The following is a 25,128-nucleotide window of genomic DNA, read 5'->3' on the forward strand; positions in this document are numbered from 1 at the left end:
ATATATTTAAATAGGAGAAGTTAGAAATGTTAATCCACTCTGAACGATACAGTCATTTCAAAAGACAGTCATGATTCATCAAATGCATGAAGATTGATTGATTGATTCAGTTTGAGAAATTAAAAATACAATACACAAATGTGCATACAGGACTAAAATTCATCAGGATATTGCAATAAAGTCACAATATCCTGTTGAATAATTCGGACATAAGCCATGTAAAAGTTTTACCTCTTGAACTCGTCCTTCCACAGAGAGTCAGTTAACTCTTTAAAATGGTTTGGAGCAATGATAATGGATGAGATAAAGATTAAGCACGACCTTCATTCATTTATTCTGAACTTGTTTAAATTAATCTGTTTTTTAAGTTATACCACAATACTAGATTATGCAGTTGTAATCATAGTGGCATTGAACTAATGACGGTACCGGTCTCCTCATGGTTTCCTTATCAAGGTGTTTGGACATTCTTGCCAAATATTTTGTCTTTGAACGGACCATCGTCTCACCGGACATACAGTACACTTCACATCATCCAAGATATCCACTGTCCAAGATAAGAAAGAAATAAGATCCACTCATGTCACCATGACTGCTGTTTGTATGATTAAAATAACTTGAGATGTTCTTGAGATTCTCTTTATAACGAGGTTTTTGTGATTGAATCAGGGCTGTGATGAAGCCATAGTTTTTTTTAGTTTACACTGACACAGTGTAATCAGTGGGTGGATAAAAATTAAACTTTATACCAACCAAAAATACTATACACATGATTTATTATTTAGTCATTGTTTTTCTTTGTATTTCTAACATCGTAATAAATATCATATTGTGGACTTTTTACCATGGTATTACCGTACCTTGAGATTTGGTATTGTTACAGCCCTGTGAAAATTAAATGAGAAGACTGACAAAACTCCTATGTTTGTATGTTAAATATGAAGCTACAACCAGCAGCCTGTTAGCTTATTTTAACATAAATACTGGAAAAAGGGGGGAACTGCTAGCTGTTGCATTTCACACACAGGTTATATCTGATGCTTACTTATTTGGACAAACCAGCTAAACAAGTGGCTGTAAGCCTTCATACGAAGATCTCAGAGCAACAGCCTGGGCTGAATACCACACTGACAACTGGATCAACACGTGGCCCATGTACTGAGGGACAAACAGGCAGGGACAGGCCTGCTTGAGAACCACAGTCTTGCTGAACAGTCATTAAGAGTTATCAGACACATCATTTATGTAGAAATAAGCAGACTGACACATGCTGACCGTACCGCTGTTTTCAGGGAGAAACCTCAACACCCTCACCCCGCCCTCTCTGTCTCCCTCAGGCCATGGCCTCTGAAAATCAGTGAGTAAGGCATTGTTTGCATAGTGGCTGGCCAGCAGACACGCCACCAAAGCTCACAAACAGTTGCTCTGTCCTCCAAATGCGAGCCCTGTGTGACACACAGCATTCCAGTGCATCAAGTCTGCACACTGTGCTGATGAGGAGGAGGATGTCAGAGTGATTCCACTTAAGGTCAAAGAACTTATGGGAGTAAAGGTGCACTGATTCAACATGTTTCAACATATACTGCTGGCTTAGTCAAAGCAGCTGTCAGGAGAGGAGCAGCTCCTTGAGAAAACATCTTAGAAAAAATCTGGAAAATATGTATCTTGCTTTCTGTCACCTTGAAGTACTGTTAGCAAGAATTCCAAACATTTCTCAGACCTCAGTTATCATTAAAGCTCACAAAGAGTTGGCAGGTCATATCAGGGCTGAGAAAACAGACAAACCGTGCCCTCCTAAAGAAAACCTTCATGTGTAGCAAACAAAGCTATGCAGGAACAGACTACATTTTCATGGCCATAATATTCCAGCTTTTGTCCTTATTTTGAAAAAGACAATATGTTTACTAGGCTGATTACATGACTAATGAAAATTAAAAATCCTCTAATTTTCCTGTTTACATGCAGCCGTGCATATTGTGGATGCTTCTTCGCATCAAAATAGGACTAAATTTTGTGTGACATAGCCTCCATTTTTCATTCATTGGACCACCTTCATAAAAAGCTCAGCATTGTGTTATTTGTGCATATCTCACAATCTGCAGAAAAACACCTGAGGCGCGTATTCTGAATTTCTTTCTTTCTGAAAAGAGTAATACCAGTGTATCCCACGTATCCTAATAAGAATATGCTCTATTCACAATATCCAGCCAGAATATGCTGTTTATATGACCTGTATCAAATGCAGAATATTGATATATTCTGGATAATAGTGCAAAATTAGTGCACATGTAAGCCTAACTACTGACTCATTTGTCTTCTCTCTTCTCAAAGAAATTTGATCACAACACCCTCACTGATTTCAACCTCATCCCCTGTGAGTGAGCACCTATCAATGGACCATGAGAGGAATAAAATAAAACTCACAGAGCGAGAAGTTGAGCTGTGATGCTGCTGTCACATCTGTTAAGAAATATAGCGATTCATGATAATGACTCAGCTTTTCAGCAAATGTTAGTTTGAACCGCTGCTGTTATCATAAAACATTGTGCCAACATTTTACACGTCAAACTATGAATTTGATGTGCCAAGAAAAGCATTTTCAGTCAGCAGGCCATGACTACTAACTGGACTAGTAGCTACATGAACCAAACATCGTCAGGACTTATGAGCACTGCAGCAGCAGCTAAAGATGGGTTTTACAAGGAGGACAAAGAGGTAAAGATTTATCAGTATGTCCTATGATCCTTTATGAGTGCATTTATGCATACCTCTCAAAGGTTCAATAACATTTTATGAAATATATGCATATATTTTGCATAAAAAATCATATGAAAATTTATCTATAACCTATTACTTTATAGAGTGTAGTTGCTATTATAATATATGACTGTGTTTACATTTGCACACCTATCCTGGATATGATCAGGTTTTTGGAGATCCTGGTTATGCTTTGAGCATGTAAACATCCTGGTTTCTGATTAAGGTTCAGTTTATGAGAAACCTAGATATGCTACCTCGAGCACTCTATCTTATCCAGGTTACAAGACACACCTGCACACAGATGAGCAGAAACCTGGATAATGTTAGAATCATGTATACATGGATATATATGACCAGGTTTCTCATGTTCCATGTAAATGGCATGTTCCGAATTAAACTCACTGATGAACTAACATTGGCACCAACAGAGCTGCTAGCATTTCTAACAGGATAATCATTTTCCAAAACCATTCAATGGGGAGAATTCAAAATAATTAAAAAAAAAAATGCAAGGCTCCGTGGACTCTCATCTCTGTTACTCAACAGATATTTCTTTGTCTTCATCTGACATTATTTGTTGCATTTACATCATTTTCAAGGAATGAAAACACTTTGAAAACAAGTAGATTTACAATCTCAGTTTGTCTTTAATGTGTTACAGCGAGTAAAGCATGAGTCACAACATGTTAACCCACATTTACCCCAATTTTCAGAAAATATATATATATTTATCTTAACAGTTTATAAAATGTATGTAATACTCATTACATACCTGTATGCTTCCTTTGCCTTTAATAATTGGGGAGTACTTTAATACTAATCCTGTCCCTGTAACCTTCAGCTCTATCACCTTGTATGAAGGAGAAACTTAACAGGGATGGCATGTAGCTGGAAATGTGAAAAAAAAACTATAATTCAATTTCTGAGTAGCTATGGGCCATGCATGTTAAACAGGTTTTGTGTTATCAGCAAACATCTGTGGACCAGATTCATCATGCAGAGAAAATGTGGCCTTTGTATGTATTATTCAGATTTTAACAATAATTCCATGATGCAGTGAGCATGAATCTAGGTCACCTATACATTTGAGCAACATGTCATGCTCATTCAGTGGTTAAGGCCATACAGTACCTCATTAAATTGAATCAACATGGTAGTGCAGTGTAGCAGTTCACCACAGCGAGAGGGTGCTGGATTTACAGAGTTCATAATTCAAACCTCCTTGTACCTTTATTTTCTATACCAGCATTTACCATGCAGGCCCCTGGCAAAGGTTTAAAGAAAATAACATTAACATAAGGAACACAAAGGAATAAATAGTTGAATCACTACAATCTGCTTTCTCTGCCAAAAAACAAACAACTCATTCTCATGTAATGACTTTGTTGTTTTTACTTTAAAAAATAGTGTTAATAAGTGTTTCGAGCCCTAGCTCGTGGTGGAAAAGGGAAGGCAACATAAACCATGCTGGTAAAATGAGAAAGTTTTTTGTCAGCATTTCTGTGGAAAATATCTAAGGAATAGTTCAATGGTGTAGAAAATAAGCTTGTTTGCTTTCTTGCCGAGAGTTATTTGAGAAGATTGATACAACTTCCATCTGTATGCAAAATATGAGGCTAAAACTAGCTGTCAGATAGCTTAGCTTAGCTTAGCATAAAGACTGGAATCAGGAGGACACAGCCAGCCTGACTCTGCCCAAAAGTAATATCTAAATTAAGCTTTCAAGGTTTTGGTAGGCTGATTTTCTCACCATTGGACAGAACCGGGGTACCTGCTTCCCCCTTCTTCCAGCTTTTATGCTAAGCTAAGCTAGCCAGCCGTAGCTTCACAAAATTCATGAATCATATTGATAATCTAACCCCCAGCAAAAAAAACCCACAAGCATGTTTCCCAGCTATTCCTTTAATATAACATAAACATCTATATTGTTTTTAGTATGTGTCAAGTTAGGAATGATAGTTTTGGGCATTTGATATAAAAAAAAAAAAGAAACATAAAGAGTCAGGCACGGGACTTGAGCAGAAGTCTGACACATATTGGTCTGAAATGGACCAACATGAATCTGGTGATAGCATATTGAAAAGATGAAAAATGCTACATTAGAAACCAAATCAACTGGTCCAGAAGGCACCCTAAATATGTATAGACTCAAAAAAAGAAAAGAAAACTGTATAGTATTTGACAAAACAATTTCATGACAAGGTCCATTTAGTAGCAGTATAAGTGCTTTTGATCACATATGAATGATCTTCCTCAGCAATTGTCATGTCCCGCCCTTTTGGGAACGTTGGTCACCTTTCTCCTGTCCTGTTTCCCGTACTTGTATGCTGTGTTAGACTGACCCATGTTGAAAAGCAAACAAAATTTAGAAGATTCCTGATGAACATTGATAATGTTAAAAAATCAATCACTACATCAATCATTAGCTCGTTACATTTGATATATAATGATAGCAAAACATTAGCTAACTGTGCAAGCCAATCTAGAGTTAGCTAGAGTTTTGCTAACATTAGCTAATTTAAGATGTAACTATGCTTCTTTTACAGGTCCCCTGGCAACATATTTTAACCATCTTCAAAATGTCATTTTTTTCCCAACAAACACAAGCCCAGCACATAGCATATACACGTACGGGAAAAAGGAAAGGCCAAAACTGATGAAGTTTGGAAGGGTCAATTGATGTTTACATTTACATTTTTTGGAGCATTTTAAGGACCTCCCATGACAACTGGCAAAACGTGTTTAGGAAGTTCTTATGACAATCAAAAGCTCCAGAGCATCTACTAAATGGGACCTTTGTGTTTTTTAAACTACTGTTTCCAAGATCAGTGATGAGCTTTTATACTTGACTATACAGTAAAGCTTATCTGGATATAACATATATGAGTATTTAAGCACTGAATTACACAGTATTATTATATTTACCTGATAAATTGAATACCTAAATATTACCAGTAAGCAGTTGTACTGCAGATCTAATGGACATTGTCTTATTTAATTAATTCCAGTGAATTTAAGTTCTAATTGCATTTACTGGATAAAGCTACAGTGGATATAGCACAGTTTCTAACATGGGGGATGTTAAAGAGTATGTGCTCAGAAAATGCATCAACTGCTCTCTATCACTGTGTCTTAAACTGATTTAAATATGAATCCTAGTATATGCAATACACTATGCTTTGGTTATGCTTTGGTTAGATGGCTAAATATTCCAAATTGGAAACCCTGCTCTGCAAATACGCAGCAAAATTCAACTTCTGCTGTTACAACCTGTCAATAAGATTTCATTACAATTATTACATCAGACAAAATTTAGGATTATGCAACAGCACAGGCGAGATAAAGCAAGACACAAGATCCATGCGCTAGTTACACATTAAGGACCATAGTAAGCAGTGTGTTATTTTAATTGTCCATTAGGTTGTTGAGACAGGGATGTCCTTGAGTGTGAGTAAACCTTCAGCTGCCAACACACTCTCATGAGCTTTCATCTTTGGACCTTCTGTGTGTAAAGCATCACTGAGCGAGTCAAAATGTGTTTGTTTGCTGGTAGCACGAAAGAGATTTTTGCTGTGGGTGAATTTCCTCTAGAGGGTGCAGGAGGCAATATTGTGCAGTGTCAACCTTACTACAATGCTCTTGTCCTTCAATTATATTAATTTAATAATTCGATACCATGAGTGTAGGAATGTGTGTAAAAACATGGGAAGTCTCTGGATGAATGTGGCTATGGCTTATTTTCTTCTCAAGTGAGTGCAAGACTATTCTAAATAAGAAGATAAATATATACCTCCTAGCAGCATTAGCTAACGCGCTACAGTGAGAATTGGGTGACGGTTTCTCAAATGTCAATCCACCCTCAGTTTCTTGTATGCAGTGTGCTCCGTAGACGGCATCCCATTTGCATGTCCATTCGTTGATGCAGGAGAGCCGTTCTGGTGCTCCTTCCTTAGAGAACCACTGTGCTTCTTGTAAGTCTTGTGTGAGAGAAAGAGGGAACACATGATGTTATTAATCAAAGTCATATACAGTTAAATTGTAATTACTGAAACACAAATCTGTATTTACAATGTGAGATAGTATGTTGGATGTCATTTAGAAACAGTAGCTGAGTTTCTATACAAATGTGTTGCAAATTTTAACAGAATTTTTTGCAAAAGAAAATGCAAATGAATGCTTGTTTCCATCCCCTGCTGTTATGTGATTATTCTGAGTTGGTTCATCGAGCAACTCTTTTTGGTTCTAGAGAATATTGTATAATATTGATCCATGGTAAAACTCACAGAGGCAGTACTCATAGAAAAAGTTGCAATAGACCTTTTTTCACAGCAGCATTTTTGACATGAAGCACAGGTGTTACCAATGATACTAATGTTTTATTCCCATTCCAGTTAGCTGAGGGATAACCGTAAGTCTCCAGTGCACTTGCTCTGTGGGCTGCACAGGTTGGAAGTGCATGTTGATGCTTCAGCATGAAACTTGGCTTCATGTGCCATTGAGCAGCTCTCATAGAAATGAATGGAGGCCCGCCTCCAACGCTGTATCCAGGTTTCCTTAACACATCCACAGTTGGCTCAGGGGAAATGCTAAGTCGCACTAAACAGAACAGATTCTTAACTGGTATCATTAGTAACACCTGTGTTTACTCTACTAATTCATATGAATAGGGCTGCTGTAAGAAAGGTCCATTAAAAGCCTATTTGCTACTTCAGCACTGCGGACAGCTCCATGGATTTATCAATACACAGCACAGTTGATATTTCAGAGCCAAGGCCAAGGCCATAGATTCTAACAAACCTCAGTCAAATAAAGGATCAGTGAGTCAAGCAGACCAGACGTTCAACTAAACAACCCTGGACTCTTTCTGCTACTAATGAATGGAGAGGGGGAGGTGGCAATTTAACATGGGGGATGCATTTTGGCCATTTTGCTAACCAGGGAGGTGGCATCTTCCCTCAAATAAGCAGCAACAGAACTAGTTGACCAAATCTAGCAATTTATTTTTGTGTATATGCACTCAACAAAATATAAACACAACACCTCTGTTTTTGCTCCCATTTTTCACAAGCGTCCAAGGCACACCTGTATCATAATCATGCTGTTTAAGCAGCATCTCTACATGCTACACCTGTCACATGGATAGATTATCTATAGGCCTTTTGTGTGAACAGTAGATCTCTTACTTCAAATTGTGAAAAATGGGAGCAAAAGCAAAGGTGCTGTGTTTATATTTTTGTTGAGTGTAGAAATAAAAACATATAGTTTTATTTATTTCATCATAGCTTTCGAAAATACTAAAACCAACAATGCGACAGTTTATTATTCTATACATACATTTTGTACCAATATCTAGAAAAAACTTGAATATTCATTGTATGGTTTAGCTCACAGCCAATCACAGCAAGTGCTCAGTTTAATGGCCCGCTACTGCAGCTACAGCCAGCAGCTTCACACACACACTGTGGTGGTGAAGTGAAGCCCAGTGACAGACTTGGCAGGTCACCGTGCTGAGATGCCACTAAAATGTTTGAATGTATGGAAGCAGAAGAAAAGGTATCAAATTAAGTACTCTTTTGGTATCAGTATCGCTTTAAAGGTACTGGTACTGGTTCTAGTATCATAATTTTTTTAAATTATACCCAAGCCTTTTGCCTATCTGCCTAGTAATTTTGGAGCTCTGTGCCATAGGGGGATATAATACAGAAGTTTTGGTATTTTCTTGTGATTTGCTGACAGTAAGAAAATGTCACCAGACTTATCCTTTAAACATACAGAAAAACAACTGACCTGAATGTAGAAGTTTGAGAAAAGGAAAATAAGTGTGACCATGTAACTTATTTGGAAGTACAGCCATCCCATGGGGAAGCCACATGGCCAAACAACTGCACACATAGTCTGAGACATGGTTAAAAAGAACTGGACCTGTGGAGGAAACATGACACGCACAGACACACACATGCAGACACACACACACATGCACACGCACACAGACACATACTAGAGTGAGAAGGTGACCCAGAGAGCGCATAGAAACATCATATTGATCCAGAGCCTAAAATATCTTATGGACAGTAAACATGTCTGCACTGTATTAAAGCTAAAGAGGGTGATGGAGAAAACAGTCCAAGAACACTTTCAACATAAATAGAAACATCAGCTCCACAATGTAAAGTGAATATAACAATCATCACATACAAACCAAAGACTAAAAATAACTTTTACTTGTTTTCAAAACAGTAATTCTGAAAAGGATGCTAGGTGAAATAAGGGAAGAAAAGGTGGTGGACAGTTACTGTATTTTCTCAAATATTGTACCAAAGTACAATTATGAGGTATTTGCACTTAACTTGAATATTTCTATCTTATGCTGCTTTTCTTTTGCATTTATATCACTGCATTTCAGAGGCAAATACTCTGCTTTTTACTCTACTACATTCATTTGGCAGCTATACACTTTTAGAAATAAGGGCTGAGGTTCTGCCCAGAACCATCTGCGTTAGAAGAACCCCTTTTTGAAATAAGGCTTTGTTAAGGGTTCTTTGTAAGACAAAGAGTTCCATTAAGAATGCTTTTCAAAAAGTACTTCTTAAAAAAAAATATGCTGAAATCCTTGAAGAACTCTTTCATCAGGGTTCTTTGTACCAAAATATTAAAGGGTTCTTGGTAAACCTACTGGGTGGGTTCAAGGTAAACCCCTTGGAATATAAAAGGGTTCTCAGTAGAATCCCCTGGGTGGGTTCTCAGTAAAACCCTTGAGATATAAATGGGTTCTCCTGTGTGGGTTCTAGGTAAAACCCTTATATGAAAAGGTTATCAGTAGAACCCCCTGGGTATGTTCTTGTTAGCAGCATTTTGACGGTGGCAAGGTACTGGACAGAACACTCACAAAGGGTTCTGGATGGAACCGTAGAGCACCACAGAAGGGTTCTCTGTAGAACCTCTGATAGGGAGCTCTAGGTGAAACCAGATGGTTCTATGTATACCCCTTTATGTTGGGTTCTAGGTACGGGTTAGGGTTAGGTAACTTTTATAAAAAGTTCCACCAGGAACCAAAAAGGGTTCTTGTATGGGGAGAAGCCAAAGAACCCTGTTCTGGTTCTAGTTAGCACTTTTATTTTTAAGAGAGTAGTTACTTTTTTACAAAACATATAACCTGACTTTAAAATAAAAGATTGTTTAGTGCACAAAATCTCCATCCTATCAAGTCATTTCAGTCTGTACTTGAGAATGCAGGACCTTTACTTGTAGTGGAGAGTTTTTTTCACTGAGGTTTCGCTACTTTTACTTTAGTAACAGTGTTAAATACTTCATCCACCACTGGGAGGAAACTACAGGATGAACCCACCAGCTGGAACTGTGTGATGTACTTCTTCCACCAAAGGTATGGCCGCATGGCAGGGATGGCTGAGAGGCCGTAGTATGAATACATCACGACGTGGACGAAGCTGTTTAGGGAGGCACCAAAGTACGCTGACGAGACAGAAGAGAGACGCAGGAAGTTATTCATTTACATCAAACAATAACTGTCAGTAAATGGCAAGTGAGGAGTGCAATGATCATTCAGGGAATAACGATTTCATTAGTCTGTGCCATTTGGAACAGTTACTGTAAAGTTCAAGAAAAATCAATACAAGCTATTAACAGTTAAAATAATACAGAAACACTACAGGGAACATTTGATAAATAATGAACTTGGTTATAGATCAGAATGACATATTATTGAGGAGTAAAAAAAACTGGTCTCTACTGAACTGTTTAACTTTCACACAAAAAAGGTATGCTACACAGTGCAGCAGTGTTCAGGTCAATACGTGTCACTCTGTGCCCTTAAAGGCTTTGTGGGGAAAACAGGCTGTTTTCAGGGCTAATGGGTTTAACACCAGGGCACTTGAATTATTTATCTCGCTTTGAGGCCAAACAGTAAATGTTGTTACTGGAAAGATTTGAGTCACTGGAGGGAGAAGTTGTGTTAAAACACTCACAGTGGCCGCAGGGCACCCAGTTCATAACAAACCACCATATGTTCAGCATGCTAGCGTGGTGGTAGATGTGAAGAAAGGTGATCTGGTGATTATTCTTTCGTAGAATGAAGAAAAAGGTGTCCATGAACTCGATGAGCTTGGAGAAGTAGTACCACCACAGGACATTTATGATCTGAGAGGAGACAACAATATGACACAGACAATATGGAGATAAAATACAGTAGGAGACTCTTCCATATTCCACAGACACACTATTTATCATGCAGGTTGATAAGCAGATATGTGTCCTGAAGGTCCTTGAAAGTTATGGATGAATCGTAAAGTGATTTAACTATCTGTAGGAGTGACACATAGATAAAACTTTTTATTTAATCGCTGTAGAACTGCAAAGCTGTGCACATTCCTCACTGTGAGCCTTGTTTTCACCTCCACTGCAGAGCTCAGCAGGGACACTGGAGAGTCATCATGATGACATGAGTAGGATTAAATTGACTCTCTGGTTCTGCAGCTCATCTGCTGGGATTTACAGGTACTGGCCCGTAGAAATGAGAGCAGTAGATTTGAAAGAAAAACACACGTTGCTTAACGTCAGCTGTCCTACCGTAACTGCCATTTATACCTTTACTGTACTGTTTATTATATCAAGAAACAGAATGTGTAATCATTAACTTTGTAATGAAATTACGTCAGGTGTGATCAAATGAAAATAAAATCACCAGCAATAAACATAAAAAAGTTGCACAGGGTCAATCTAACCCACCTTATTATCCACTTCCTGTGCACTGTGAGTGTCCTGGCAGTAGAAGTTATAGCCACCATGCCACACAGCCGTAACAAGCTAAAGAAAAAGACAATTAAAATGAATGAAAAATGAATATTTAACCAAATCTCTGAATGCATTTGCTACACAAACAGACACCACAATGCACAAATGCAATGTAAAAGTGAAACTCCGAAGATATGATGTTGTAAAATGTGACTTCTCCTTCCCTTCAACTAATAAACACATGCACAGACAGACAGACAGTAGTTCAGACTTTGTCCCGTATCGATTTGGTGTTTGATCTTTAGCTGCTGATGTTGGCTATAGATATTTAATCTAATTAAACTTGAAAACATCCCAAAGTTCACTCTGCTGCTGAAATATAATAATATCATGTTCAAAGGTCTTTAGGTCATTTTAGAACATGATTATCACAGAATAAAGCTACTTCATCTAATGATTTTACAGCATTTACACACAGGTAGACTACAAAAAGTGCAAATACACAAATTTCTATTTGAAATCCTCAACAGTAGCAGTCAAACTCTGCATACCTTTGCAGTGACTACAGTATACTTCTTTGCAGTAAAGTGATATTCCAGTAATTTATTATTGTGCTTCAATAATGTTGCGGGGAACTTGCAAGAGACAGATGTAATGGCTAAAATGTATGTAGCAAAGGCGGAGACTCCAGACTTTTAGTTCTTTAAAGAACTTAATTATTTATTCCATTTAATTGTAAGGGACTATGTACAATATTGAACATAAATTTAGTGTATATGTGGCCGTTTCACTCTGACGTCAGGGTGGGAAGCTGTACTGCTGTGTTCGAGGTTGCAAGGTGTATAAAAAGCTAATGTTAGGTTATAAACAAACTACATCACAGTCACCTGACTTCAATGTCGCCCCCACTAAGTGACTAGTGTTCGGAGCCCCTGTCCCTGACAACCTCTGCAATTTCATTTAGCCACTTGTTTGCAACAGCCTTTTAAAAGCTTCAAAATTCATGTGTAGGGTATTTACTGACACATTTTAAATCATATAACAAAACGTGAGAATCTCTTCAGCTTGTGTTAACTACAGACCTTATTTCAGCGATCATACAAAAAAAACCACTGACTTGGAGACAAAGGAACCAGACATGCAAATTTTCTAACTTATTTCCGGATTTTTGGACTGATTCTTGCAGCACTCTATTGTACAAGAGTTAGCTTAAAGCTAATTTTGATCTGCAGACCCTTCACAGTAAAACATGCATACAAAGACAGAACAACATTAAGCAAAGTATGTTGCATGAGCAGTACTCCTTGTGACAAGTAAACTAATCTGTATGTGTAAAATCAGTGTCCCTTTAAAGCAGAAATATTCAAATGCACATAGATGGCGTGGCTTAATGCTGATTCACCCAGTCAATATAGATCCGCTGTCTTTGTCTGCTGCTGTAAAAGGCCTCACTAAATAACCTCAGAGCCAAGAAACTGCCACCAGAATGAAATGAAGCTTGGGTTTTAAACATCCAGTATTTTATCATGTGTGCAAGGACATCAGCCCTCCTCACTCGATATACGTCCTTGATTCTTTGTTCAAACTCACAGTAGAGGCTATAAATAAACAAAATTAATCACAATCAGTTTTAATCACAATCGTTATGTTATGTGTCTCTGTGCCCTGGAAAGTTGACAAGAACAAAACTGCCCTGTACTTTGAGTCACATCAGGTGGCATTGATTTTGGACTGCCAAAAGTTCACGCCATGGCTGGGGCACTGTCAGAGCACAGGGTTTAATGAATCTCACAGCCAACAGTCCACCGGGGCCTTACGCAATGCAGACAGAAGCAAGAAACTTATTCTGCCAGCTGGATGATACAGGTACTTTTGACTTACACATCCTCAAAAACCCTCAGTAGCCTACCAAGTGTACACAAAATACACAAATACAGGTAATTATGATAAGAAAAGTCTGGGTATTATATTGCTACATCTGAAACAGCTCAGACTTTGCCTCCTTGCCTAATAAAAACGCAATTTAATGTTTGTTTCCATCAGTGCCTCTATCGATTTCAGTTATTTAGTCAGCTGTTTATAAAAAGCAGTTTTCCAGCAAACAATAGGGATGTCTGTGAGGGCATATGAGGGATTTGATGGCTGAAACAATGAGCCTGTCAGCGACCAGCTGTGTCCCTCTCACTCCCTGATAGCATTGTCTCTCATATGAGAGAAGCCAGTAGCCATCAGCCCATGTCTAATCAGTCAGGTTTGAAAGAAATAGTTAAATATCTTTGGGAAATACACTTATTTGCTTTCTTGATAAGAGTTAGATGAGAAGATTGATACCTGTCTCATACCTGTCCACTAAATACAAAGCTGCAGCTATGTTAGTTTAACTTAAAGCACCTAAAAGAATTTAAAAGAGCAATTTGTTGTTTTTCAGACAAAACAGATATACTGTTGTAGTGAAGTGTAGGGCTGCTAGGCCATGCTAGCTGTTTCCCTCAGCTCCAAGTCGTTAGACTAAGCTAACTGTCTCCTGACTTTAGCTTCATATTTTGGGAAATACGTGTACTGAATTGATTGCTTTAGTTGCACGGTAGGAGGCGTGCAACGCACATAATATTGCTACTGGCTGCTGTAAATGGCAATCGATCTTTGTGACAAGTTCCTCCCCAAAGAGGCCTGTTTTACAGGAAACATGTAACCGATAAATACTCTGTTTCATGGGAATTTTATGTTAACTCTTGACAAGAAAACAAAATAAACAAAAGTGGTATAATATTGTTAGCTTCAGAGGTGCTGGTAGTGGGATTTGTTGCCTTGGGGCACAGCCAGGCCCCCGCCTCCAACCCTAATGCTAAGCTAAGCTAACTGGCTGCTGGCTGTATCTTCATATTCAATTCATACTCCTGAAAGTGATATCAATCTTCTCATCTAATTCTGGCAAGAAAAAAAAGCAAATGAGCATATTTTCAAAATGAATGAAGTTTTTCTTTTGATTAAACATGCAGAAAGCTAGAGCTTTAAGTGAGTTTGCAGCGCTGCTGCAGGTCGGTCTCCTCTTTTTTATTTTATCTGTCTGTCCTGTGACGTCGCAGTGATTGCTTTGGCCTACTTCAACACACCCTCTGTGCTGAGCAGTCTGCTTACCTCATAGAACATGTAGAAGGACAAGAGTGTGAGGCCCAGATTGTAGAGCACCAGGAGGCCTCTACAGGAGTACGGCTGCCTGTGTTTCATGTACTTGGGCCCCATCCACACAATCAGAAGGTACATGACTGTGAGTGCAAAGGTTGGTGGATAGTTGTCGAGCAGCAGCCATCCCTGCACCCGCTGATCTGAAATATGGAGATTAAGAGGCCTGTTTTTATCACTACTTTAGATCAACAGGAGGCCGATAAGGTGGCCTCATTGGTAACCGCAGATGAACTTGAAAAGTGAAAAGCAGCAGAAACAGTGCACAAAGTGAAGGATGTTTGCTCAACACCTAGAAAGGTTAGCAGCAAGAAGGTGAAAAACTCCAGCAGAGTTCTTGTGCAAGTGCATGCAATGTGTACAGCATGTAATGAAAGACTTGGATCAAAGGTTTAAGGTAATGTTTACCTTCACTGCAACCTTCATGTTCCTGTTAAATCTAGTACTGTGCTGAACCTTTGCAGTAATTACAGTATTTGCAACATTCTGGCAGAAAAGTGGGGTTGTATGAGGTACTTATCAATAGTCAGTGTATTACTGACAGTAGATGGCAGTCACTATGGGTTGTGTTTGGAGATTCTGAGAAGACCACCGCCACAGAAACTATGTGTATCGTGGTGGACAGGGTCAGCAGCCAAACACAGGCTATTTTAGCCACTTCAATAAAGGTCAACCTAAAAAAATCAATAAACGTTTAAGCATATACTATAAAGAGAAGATATTCATTGCTTTATCTTGCGATCAGACAGCCTTTTTTGTCATGAAACTGCCATCATATAAGCCAAATACTGCTCTCTCCAAACCAACCAGACTCCATGAGCAAAATCAGTAACAGCTTCCGCATTCTTCACTTTTCCAAACTGGGTGTGTGTGGACCGGTGTCTACTGCAGGTAATACACTGACTATAGATAAGTGCTCATATAAACCCCATATCAAATACTCTGAAATACCCATTCAAAGACAGGAGCAACAAATTTTATATCAGCTGGTAAGATGAAAAATAATAAAATTGACATTTACCTCTGGGACCCATCCATGACTCTAAATAACTGTTTAGTTTATGATTGAAGGTCTCCATTTGTCACCTAAAAACAGAAAGCACAATTAAAGTTAATTCATATACATTATATCTAATTTTACATCTAAAATGTATAATTTTGAGTTTCTCAGATATTTTTGGATGAAAACAGCTGCTGGTAACAATGCTGATAATAGCCTTGAGAGTGATTAAAGTTTCAGTTGGTAAAACTGAAACAGTGCATTAAAAGATACTGAAATGCTCAATAGATCTGAGGGGAACTGCATAATGGGCTGAGTGTCTGTAGGTTTGTCCCTAAAAGTGACATATTCTACATTACACAAGTAATTTGACCCATTTTTGTCTAAAAATATTGATTTTAAGTATGATAAGCTTATCATCTAAAATTCTAAATGAAATTGTAATGAGCCATGTAATGTAACATCTAAATCTAAAATCTAAAATCTGAAATTCTAAAATTGTTCCCACCACTAATTAAATACTAAATCAAATATAAGTCCATCGACTCCACAAAGGGTTAATACCCGCATGTTCTCACTGCATGAGAAATGTTCCCACCTTCTAAACAAGCAGTGATGTGCATGATGGAGTGTATTTTGGATTAATCAGAAACGGCGGACTGACTTGGTACTTAATGACGTTATGGTACCTGTATCAAATTAAACAGTGATATAAATGACAGGCCAGCTAACTCTCTACAGACCAGGAATTGTAGTAGCATTACATTAAATTTGTGTCCACTAAATACTGTACAAACTGAAATAGGCCAATATCATGATGATAATATCAGTTGGGCTGTACTCCCCTGCCAAGTTTTTGTGACCAACACTTTCAAAATCCAACCTACACCCTTGGATAAGCTTAATTAATCTGCCTGAAGGAGGGCTTGGTGATCATAACAACAGTTATTGATTATGATTAACTCTAAGTAATTTTTAAGAAAGTGAAAACCAAAGTTGTCAATTTTGATACATGCCTGTCATAACCTCACATGACACCAGCTGAAGTCATAACTCTTTCTCTTACTACTGATGCCAGTCAGTCATTATTCTGGTATTTATAACCAGTGTTACCAGTATTTAAACAGTTACCATCTTAACAAACATCTGTGTTTATGTCTCTTTGTGCTCCAGCCTGTCTACCCACATTCTAACAAACAAACCAAATAACTGATCTTTTACGTCATTGTGGTTTCAAACAACAGGTAAAATATGGTCATTCTGGGACGTAAAACAAGAAGCCAGCAGGCAGGTGTGTATAGAAATTAACTACATATCTATTCAGTTGCGAGTGCTGTATAGTGATTCACTGACTTTCAGATTGTTGAATGTAATCAGGATGTCAAAACGTGTAGATGTGTTACCACTAATGTGCTCCAGGTTTTAATAAATGCAGGATCTCTCTGGCCCAGGCAGTGGTGCTAAATTTACTTTGGCAAAAATTCTAAACCTTTGTGCTCGTTCTCCTGCCAAAGCTGTCAAATTGTGGTGGCGTGTCATTGTTTGCATTTGTTGATCATCATTGCATTGTTGTTTGTAAGCATTTAAAATGCATGATAGGTGTATTCAGCACTGATTTAAACAACTTTTGGGTGGAACTGGTCAATAAAGTCAAGAAGTCAAAGTCAAATAGCACAGTTTTCTGCTTATTTCCCCTCCACAGTTAAGTACTTTTTGCCATAAACAGTATTTGCAATTTGCAGCATAACAGATTCAACCGCTATGCTTGTGACAGTCAGATGAACCTTGTGATATACAGCAGAAGGCCATTTACGTGTCTGTCTGCATGTCTGGAGTTCACAGCTAGATCATTTTTCTTATACAGATAAGTTATTATTACCAGGTCTGTTCTCAAGCCTGCACTCCCTCCTCATCGAACTGGAGTCATACTGTGACCAGTAGTGGAAAGAGAACTGCTACATTACTGAAATATTACTCAATTACAAGTAAAATCAAAACGACTGGTGTTTAAAAAAAAACTTGAGTAAAAGTGCAAAATGTTCTTCTTAAATGCTACTCAGAGTATTAGTTATTTTTTGATTAAATTCATTGCAGTCGTTCAATCGAAAGGGGTCTCCGTCTCTCCAAATATTCAGACAAAATTACTACCAACTCCTGTGCTGTTCTGCTCCATGGTCACCTCTCTAAAGTTTTCTTTTTTTCATATGTCGTGGTTTTGCCCGCCATGTTAATGTGGAAACTTTGTTATAACAAGGTGTTTCTCACATTAAAAGCAGATATTTTCACATCATTATGACAAGCTGAAGTATCACATTAGAACAAGAAACTTTTCTTGTTACAGCAAAGTGCTATTTATTATGTTACAATGTGATAAATTATTGTTAAAACATATAACATTTCTTGTTATATCATGATCATATGGATAGATAATAGATCATTTAACATCACATTATCACATTATAACATGAAACTTTTCATGTTATAGTATGGTTTTGTAACAAGAAAAGTTTTCTTTTATAATGTGAAAAAACGTCTTGTAATAATAAACTTTTCATGTTATAAAGTCATATTGATCTGTTTCTCTTTTGCTGACATGGCAACAATATGCTTCCATAGTGATAGGACATTAATTTAAACTGTACTCAGTACTCAACTCCCCTCCTTCAAATCACATTCTTTGAAGCCTTAAAACTCTGGAACAAATGCCCTCTGCAGAAAAAAAAACATTCTGGTTTTTAAATCTCATTAAGTTGTGACAAGATTCACATTGCAGAGCAAAACCTGCACAAATCCCTGCAGCTGACTTTCTTCCTGTGAACCTGATAACTCTCAGGCAGACACTCTTTATGCATTATCACCCCAGAGGTGTTTACACAGTCCTGCAGGCCCTTATATTGTTTGCAAGACCCTGCTGTATCACCTCAGGCTTTGCACAAAAAGCCTCCCTGCAGCCACAGAAATCGCAGCATGTCTGCATTCTTTGTTTCCACTGGCATGTTTCTGAGCTATACATTCAATTCAGTCCAATTACGTCACAGACTGCTGCACCAGTGGACAGTCTTTACACCTGCATCTACAGCTGGAGACATATGACAAGACAAAATATAGACTCTGTGTCTTCCTTAGGTAATGCCTCCTTCCAATGTGTGATACTGTGGCTCTTATACTACATATGATGAAAGACCACGAGAACATCAGCCTGCTCCTCAAACAAAGATACACACACATTTCTAAACAGAATTTAAGGTATATGGTAAATAAAATCTGATTTTTACTAATAACCTTGAACTTGAACAGACAGAAATGTGAGCAGATCTATCAAATTTAGCAAAAGCATCTCAATTCAATCTGCATGCTGCTCTTATATACAGTCATATGATATTGAAATATGACTAATAGAACTGTGGGGGCACGGCAGTGACTTTGTTTACATTCATTCAATGCATTTCTTTAATCCACTGAAAGAAGAATTTACTTAAATCCTGCAAAGAATATTTTTTTCAATCATCTGAGTTGCACAATCGTTACAAATACCTATTATGTAATGAGAGTAGTTTCTGAAAAATTCCTGAAAAAAGAGAGTGCAATATGTGTCCCAGTTTACCACACTGTGCATGTTCTGGTGTCCTGCTGTCCAGGCAACAAATACAATATTACTGATAGTTGCATTTGTCAATAATCACTTGCCTACAGGAACAAAATATGGCTTATTCTGATCAACCCCCGTACAGTAATATCTGTGCTCTGATTATCAGAGATGCATTAGGCTGCACCAACAAGATAATCTGCAAGGCCTTAATCAGAGCATGATGAGCCACAACAGGAGAGCATGTTAGCAGCCAGTCAGTGAGTCTTTGCTAAATGCTAAATGCTGCAAAATATGTTTAACAATCAAAGAAGGGACTGGGATCTACCCAAAACACTGATGCATGTTCTAGACTGACACAGTGGTTTCACTACTGAGGATAATTTATTCAAACACTTTTATGCTTTACAAGTTAGAGTTTGGTGATATGACAGTGTACATAACAGTTAAAGTATCACAAAATATAATATCGCAATACTCAATATTTTGGATATTTTCTTACCCCCCTAGTGTTAGGACATTTCTTTGATTCTAAATGTGACAGCAAATCTAATCTAAAACTGTTACTGGCTAGCATTTAATATATATTATGTTAGAAACTATAGACCGATTCAGGTGAATGATGTTTCTTCTGAAATACTGTACCCTGCTCTCTCTTAAAGGTAGAGTCAGTAGGATTTGTCCGACCTCGTCGTAAACACATCAGAAGGTCAAATTTTGGGTTAGGTGAAATTTCCCAAGAAAAGATTGTTTTCTGTTTTCTTGAGGGAAATACTGCAGATTATACCTTTAAATACCAGCCATACTATGGAATCTACAGCATAACCCAAAATATTTTGCATTAGTGAATAAAAAGTCCATCTAAAACAATGTTACTGGCTAAGATAATTTATACTAGATTGTAATATGCATGGAAAAATTGAATTATACATGACTTTTTTCTGTTTTAATATAAGTATTACACATCAGCATCAGCCACTGAAAAACCCACATCAGCTGACTACTTAACTGAGCTAAAGTGAAAACTAGGACTGACTCTAAATATAATGACAGTGCATGACAATATTCTGTAAATGGTTAGTGCAGCTCTAGTTTATGTTATATTGTGTTGCGCTGGTATGACACTTCACTGGCATGTAATGAGTAATGAGAGGAGTGAATCTATACACACTATAGACTATAAACAGGTAATTACACTGAAAAGATATATATGACTATCTTAGTGTTCTGACTGCACATAAAAGTAAACTTTTTTGACATAGATTTTACTCATATCCACATATTTATTTAAAAAAAAAGTTTTAAAATAGCAATATATCACCTTGCTTACAGTATTGCAATATGTTGCAATATATTGTATTGTATTGCCAGATTCTTCAGGCCTGATATAGTACAATATAGTAGTGTAGGGTAGTATATTGTAGAGGTGCACAAAGACATCGTATCTGTTCAACCAACTATAATTATCTGTATTTGGATAGAGGACTTGAGGTGGGCATGGTTTATACCAAAAGTTAATCAGAAGAAGTTTTATAAACTGAACCCCACCAGCCCCTTTTTAACAGAGGGACACTGAACAATCACAAAGTGAAAAAAATCAAAAGACTCTGTTTTGCATTGGACATATAAAGTCTTTAAGTACTAAAGTAAGTATTAAGTATTCAAGATAAAAGTAAAAAGTAGCGAATATATGTAAATAGTCTTTATGGCTTTAAAGGTAGAATCAGTAGGATTTGTTCAATCTGTTCTGTGCTTTCCTAAATAATGCATTTGTATTCTGTTGCATCCCTAGAATATAGATTTATGTTTATAATGGCTCTCCATTTGGTGCATATCATCATTCAGACAAACTGCACAATCACAGCCAAACCTGAGACAGCAGCAAAAGCAATATTCAAAAGTTGTTTTTTTCTTTTGTTTTGGTTTTTTACGAGGAAGACCACCAGTAAGTTTGTCACAATACTGAAAACTACCAATCGCACAAAGAGATAAATAACTACATCTGCTGCAGCATTCATCTGGCTGTGTCTTTAAAGTAATGTTGTGGTGTTAATGACCACGCAGTATCGCGAATGCATGAGAAATGCACAGGAACATTCCTACTAAATCTGCGTCCTGACGCTTATTTGCACTAGAATATTGCATAAAAGTGATTTTCCATCGGGGTCACACGTGTAATGTAAACTGCACTTTCCGCACTGTAGTGTACGGCACACTAACAGCAGCCTCCACTCTCCAGTTCATCTGAAAGATGTGCGCGGTTACCTCATTACATCATCCTCTAATTTCATCCGTGAAACTTCCAGAAAGGAATTTTATAAAATAATTTAGAAGGAAGAAAAACTTATCGCATCCTGTCGATCGCATCCAGGCTGTACAGTAACAGTAGAGGTCACCGCTTCAGCATCACCCAAACTCACCGCTGACAGACGCCATGCGCGCCGCAACATTTTTTTCTATTTCTGAATAAAATGATAGAAAGCCTTACCATAAAGTGTCCCAGCCGCGTTATATACAGAGAAGGATGTTGTGCGTGGATGAAAAGATGCAGCTATGTGCCGTGGACTACCTACCTTTCCTTTCTGAGGCGGGGAGAGAAAGCGACTGTGTAACCTTGGCTGGCTGGCCGGTCTGAGCACAATGTGCAGCCTTGTCGCTCAGTGGAAAATAGTGGGAGGAACACGCAGACTGGCCCATTGCCCTGCAGGAGAGTTGCAGCCAGGAGGTGACCCGGTGTGCTGCAACGACAGACACACGCACATACGCACACAGTCAAAAAAGATGGCATCAAGGCAATCTGTGCCGACATGTCTCTCTGTAATTGCAGTTTAATAGGTTATGAGCTCTGGAAATGATTAACCCGGGTCATGCCAAGGCTGAGTGAGGCACATTCTTTCCTCATTTTTTTTTTTTTTTTTGTAGAAAAGAGATAGGAAGAAAACTTCTGTTTGTGAATTGTTTAACAATCAGAAGTTTGACTTCAGTTACAAAAGATTGAGCACTTCTACTTTGTGCTACTCACAAAAACAAAACGCATACTCAAAAAACTATGCAGCAAATTGGTAAATACACAACAAATAAATATAATAACAGAAAGAATAAAAGTATTTTTCATGGTGGAATGCCGTGGGTGAATTTAGGAGCCTCAGTCTGAGGAAAGACGTACAAAGAATGGAGTATGGAAGCCTTATATTATATTTGTGTGGTGCCACTCTTGTGTTGTGTTTGGTTGGAATATTTATATTTTAAATAAAAAAAAAACACATGAATGTAAGAAACTGTGATACTGTACTGTTAGTAATTAAAGCAGATATGAGAAATGGTAAATTAATTTTATTCTGATGTGTGTACACAGTGCACGTGTGTGCGTGTGCGTGCTCGCACTTACTTCATGCTAACTCAGCATAAGTAAGTCAAAGTAAGTCACTCCAGTCCAAAAAAGTCTGGACACACCCCTGAGCTACATGTGTCCTCTGTATGCAAATCCATTAGGCAAAGGTTGGGAATTTCTTTAGGCCCCAAGCTACCAAGGGCCCGATAAATGTCTCATCTATGGTTAACAGTAAAATGGCATAAGATTTCAGGATTACAATTCTAAAATACATTTAAAATAAGCAATATGCAACCGTGGAGTACACACAGATTACAACCCCTCACATGCCAACACCTCTCTGGTCTGAGTGAAACCAGCTGATCTTATAGTTAAATCATGATCAGGGCCTCTAGTGAAAAACTACTGGAGGTTCATGGGCCATACAGACATAAAATAATAATATTATTGGCTATAAGTGACTTACAGTATAATGTTACTTGAAGTTTCTCCAAGCCCACAGGAAAACTATCCATGACTGGACTTGTAGTATTTCTTCACATATAGTTTCATCACAGCAATAGATTTATTGCAGAATAAACACACTGAACTGTTACGTGCTGCAGCTTGTCAGCTTATTCAGTCTGGAACCGGCAAGTTCAGTCTGCTTTATGTCTCGCTGGCTTAAGGATATATTTTTTAAAGCTTGTTGTTAGTTTAGCTATCAGGTGAGGAGTGGTTGTAATCCTACTGCAGCCAATCACAGCACATAGATACTTTAGAATCTACCTAACTAATACCAGACTTGTTCAGACCATACAGTCCAGTGGCGGATCCAGGACTACTGAGAGAAAAAAAAAAAAAAAAAATCAAAAGGAAACCGCTGTATGTGGTGAAGCACAAGCTTGCTGAAAGTCATGATGCATTTATGGAGAAATTTCCAATGCCTGGTCTCGATTAAACTTGTTTTATTATGTGACTCAAAGTACAACCACCTCACCGCTGTAATAAAACATACAGGGAACTATGAACTATTCAGCCACTTGGAAGGATGAAAAGGCCAACAAATTTTTTAGCATTAAGGGCAGACTATATGGCAATGCATCACGTCTTCTCATTAGAACGGCACCATACATACAGTTCTGAGAAATTCAAAATGGCCGTATCCATCCAGCAGTCCTTCAGTTGAATTGGCCTGTTGTAAAGTGACATTAAAATGTAAAGTGAATGAAACTACTAAGACTGTGTTCAGTGCTGCAGTCAGTGCTCAATATTCAGTGCTGCAGTCCCTGATATAGTCTTTTTTTATTCCCTGCATGTTTTCTCTTTCCTTGTCGAAACATAAGGCCTACATTACCCACAATTCCAATTGTGTTATTTTAGTGGCAGCTAATATAGTGTTGAGACAGCTACAGAGGTCTCTTTAACTTCACACCCCCAGATTTTTTTTTCATTTTGTAGTCTTCAACCTCAACCAATGCTTCCTCAAATGACATCACTTGAGGCAATATATTAGACCGCGTGCAGGTCCTCATATGCAGTAGAACTCCCCAAGAGCTCCACTTCCTCCAACTCTACAACAGTGAAGCCAAAATATCTCAGATATGGATGCTGCCATCTTGCCCAAATGATGTAATTTGCAGCCAGTCTGTGCAGTAGTGATCAGCAGTCGGCCTTTGATTCATTGGACCCAATTCGTTATGTTTGCTTGCGATTACTGAGCAGACTCGTCTTTGTTCCGTATTTTTTTTAAGGTGAAACAGACAGAAGGGTGGACTCTTAAAAACAGTTGCAAATGCAAATTCATCTGCTTCTTCAGCACCACGGGCTACGCCATGGATTTATCAACACACAGAACAGTTGGCTGCTGATATTTCAGAGCCATGGTCAGGGCCATAGATTCTAACTTGCACAAACCTCAGTCAAATAAAGGATCAACGAGAGCAGACAAGACTTATGTATTTAACTAGACAAACCCTCTGCCCATGCATTCACACTGCTGGAAGTGGATGTCAGATTAAGAGGGAAGCACTTTGGTCATTTTGCAAACAAGAGGGACAGCTTCCCCCTTTCCCTGCCAAATAGAGTTTCAGCCAACATGGCCGACTCAGTCGTGAGCAGGGCTCAGCTGTCAATTATGATGTGAAATCCCTCTTTTATAGCATCAAGTAAAATCAAATATTGCAGAAAAAATAGCACTTGAACAATCATCAGCATGACAAGAACTAAATAAAATGACAGAAACCATCTTTGGGAAAAAAAATATTTGAGATGTACTCTGAAGTTTTAGTTTGGCCAGTGTCCTATATGCTAACATGGAGGGGGTGGGATGTAATGACCTGTTCTGCAGGAAGATGCTCTGACTTCACTTTTAGGGAGCTGTTATACCTATCATCTATCTTTATACATGTAAGTGACTTGGATATATAGACTCGATTGAGCTCCCCTTTAAGGTTTTCTAAACCCTAGTTCTAGTAAAAATACTGCATGAACTGTGATCACTGACAGCTCATTGTATCTGCATTTTTCTAATTAGAAATT

The 25,128-nt window shown here is 38.0% G+C and overlaps 1 protein-coding gene across 1 annotated transcript; it reads right to left on the bottom strand.

The window, feature by feature from the left end:
* Window positions 1-6,467: 6,467 nt before the first annotated feature.
* elovl5 (ELOVL fatty acid elongase 5) lies at window positions 6,468-22,295 on the bottom strand. The gene is made up of 8 exons (XM_084735992.1): window positions 21,851-22,295; window positions 15,713-15,777; window positions 14,647-14,834; window positions 11,503-11,580; window positions 10,743-10,914; window positions 10,106-10,230; window positions 8,548-8,682; window positions 6,468-6,737 (listed from the first exon to the last, which is right to left on the bottom strand). The coding sequence occupies exons 2-8, from the start codon at window positions 15,768-15,770 to the stop codon at window positions 6,609-6,611; spliced, it is 885 nt and encodes a 294-aa protein (XP_084592118.1). The 5' UTR covers window positions 15,771-15,777; window positions 21,851-22,295; the 3' UTR covers window positions 6,468-6,608.
* Window positions 22,296-25,128: the final 2,833 nt, after the last annotated feature.

Source organism: Lutjanus erythropterus, chromosome 14, assembly GCF_056507025.1.
Source record: "Lutjanus erythropterus isolate fLutEry1 chromosome 14, fLutEry1.hap2, whole genome shotgun sequence".
Classification (NCBI taxonomy): Eukaryota; Metazoa; Chordata; class Actinopteri; order Lutjaniformes; family Lutjanidae; genus Lutjanus; species Lutjanus erythropterus.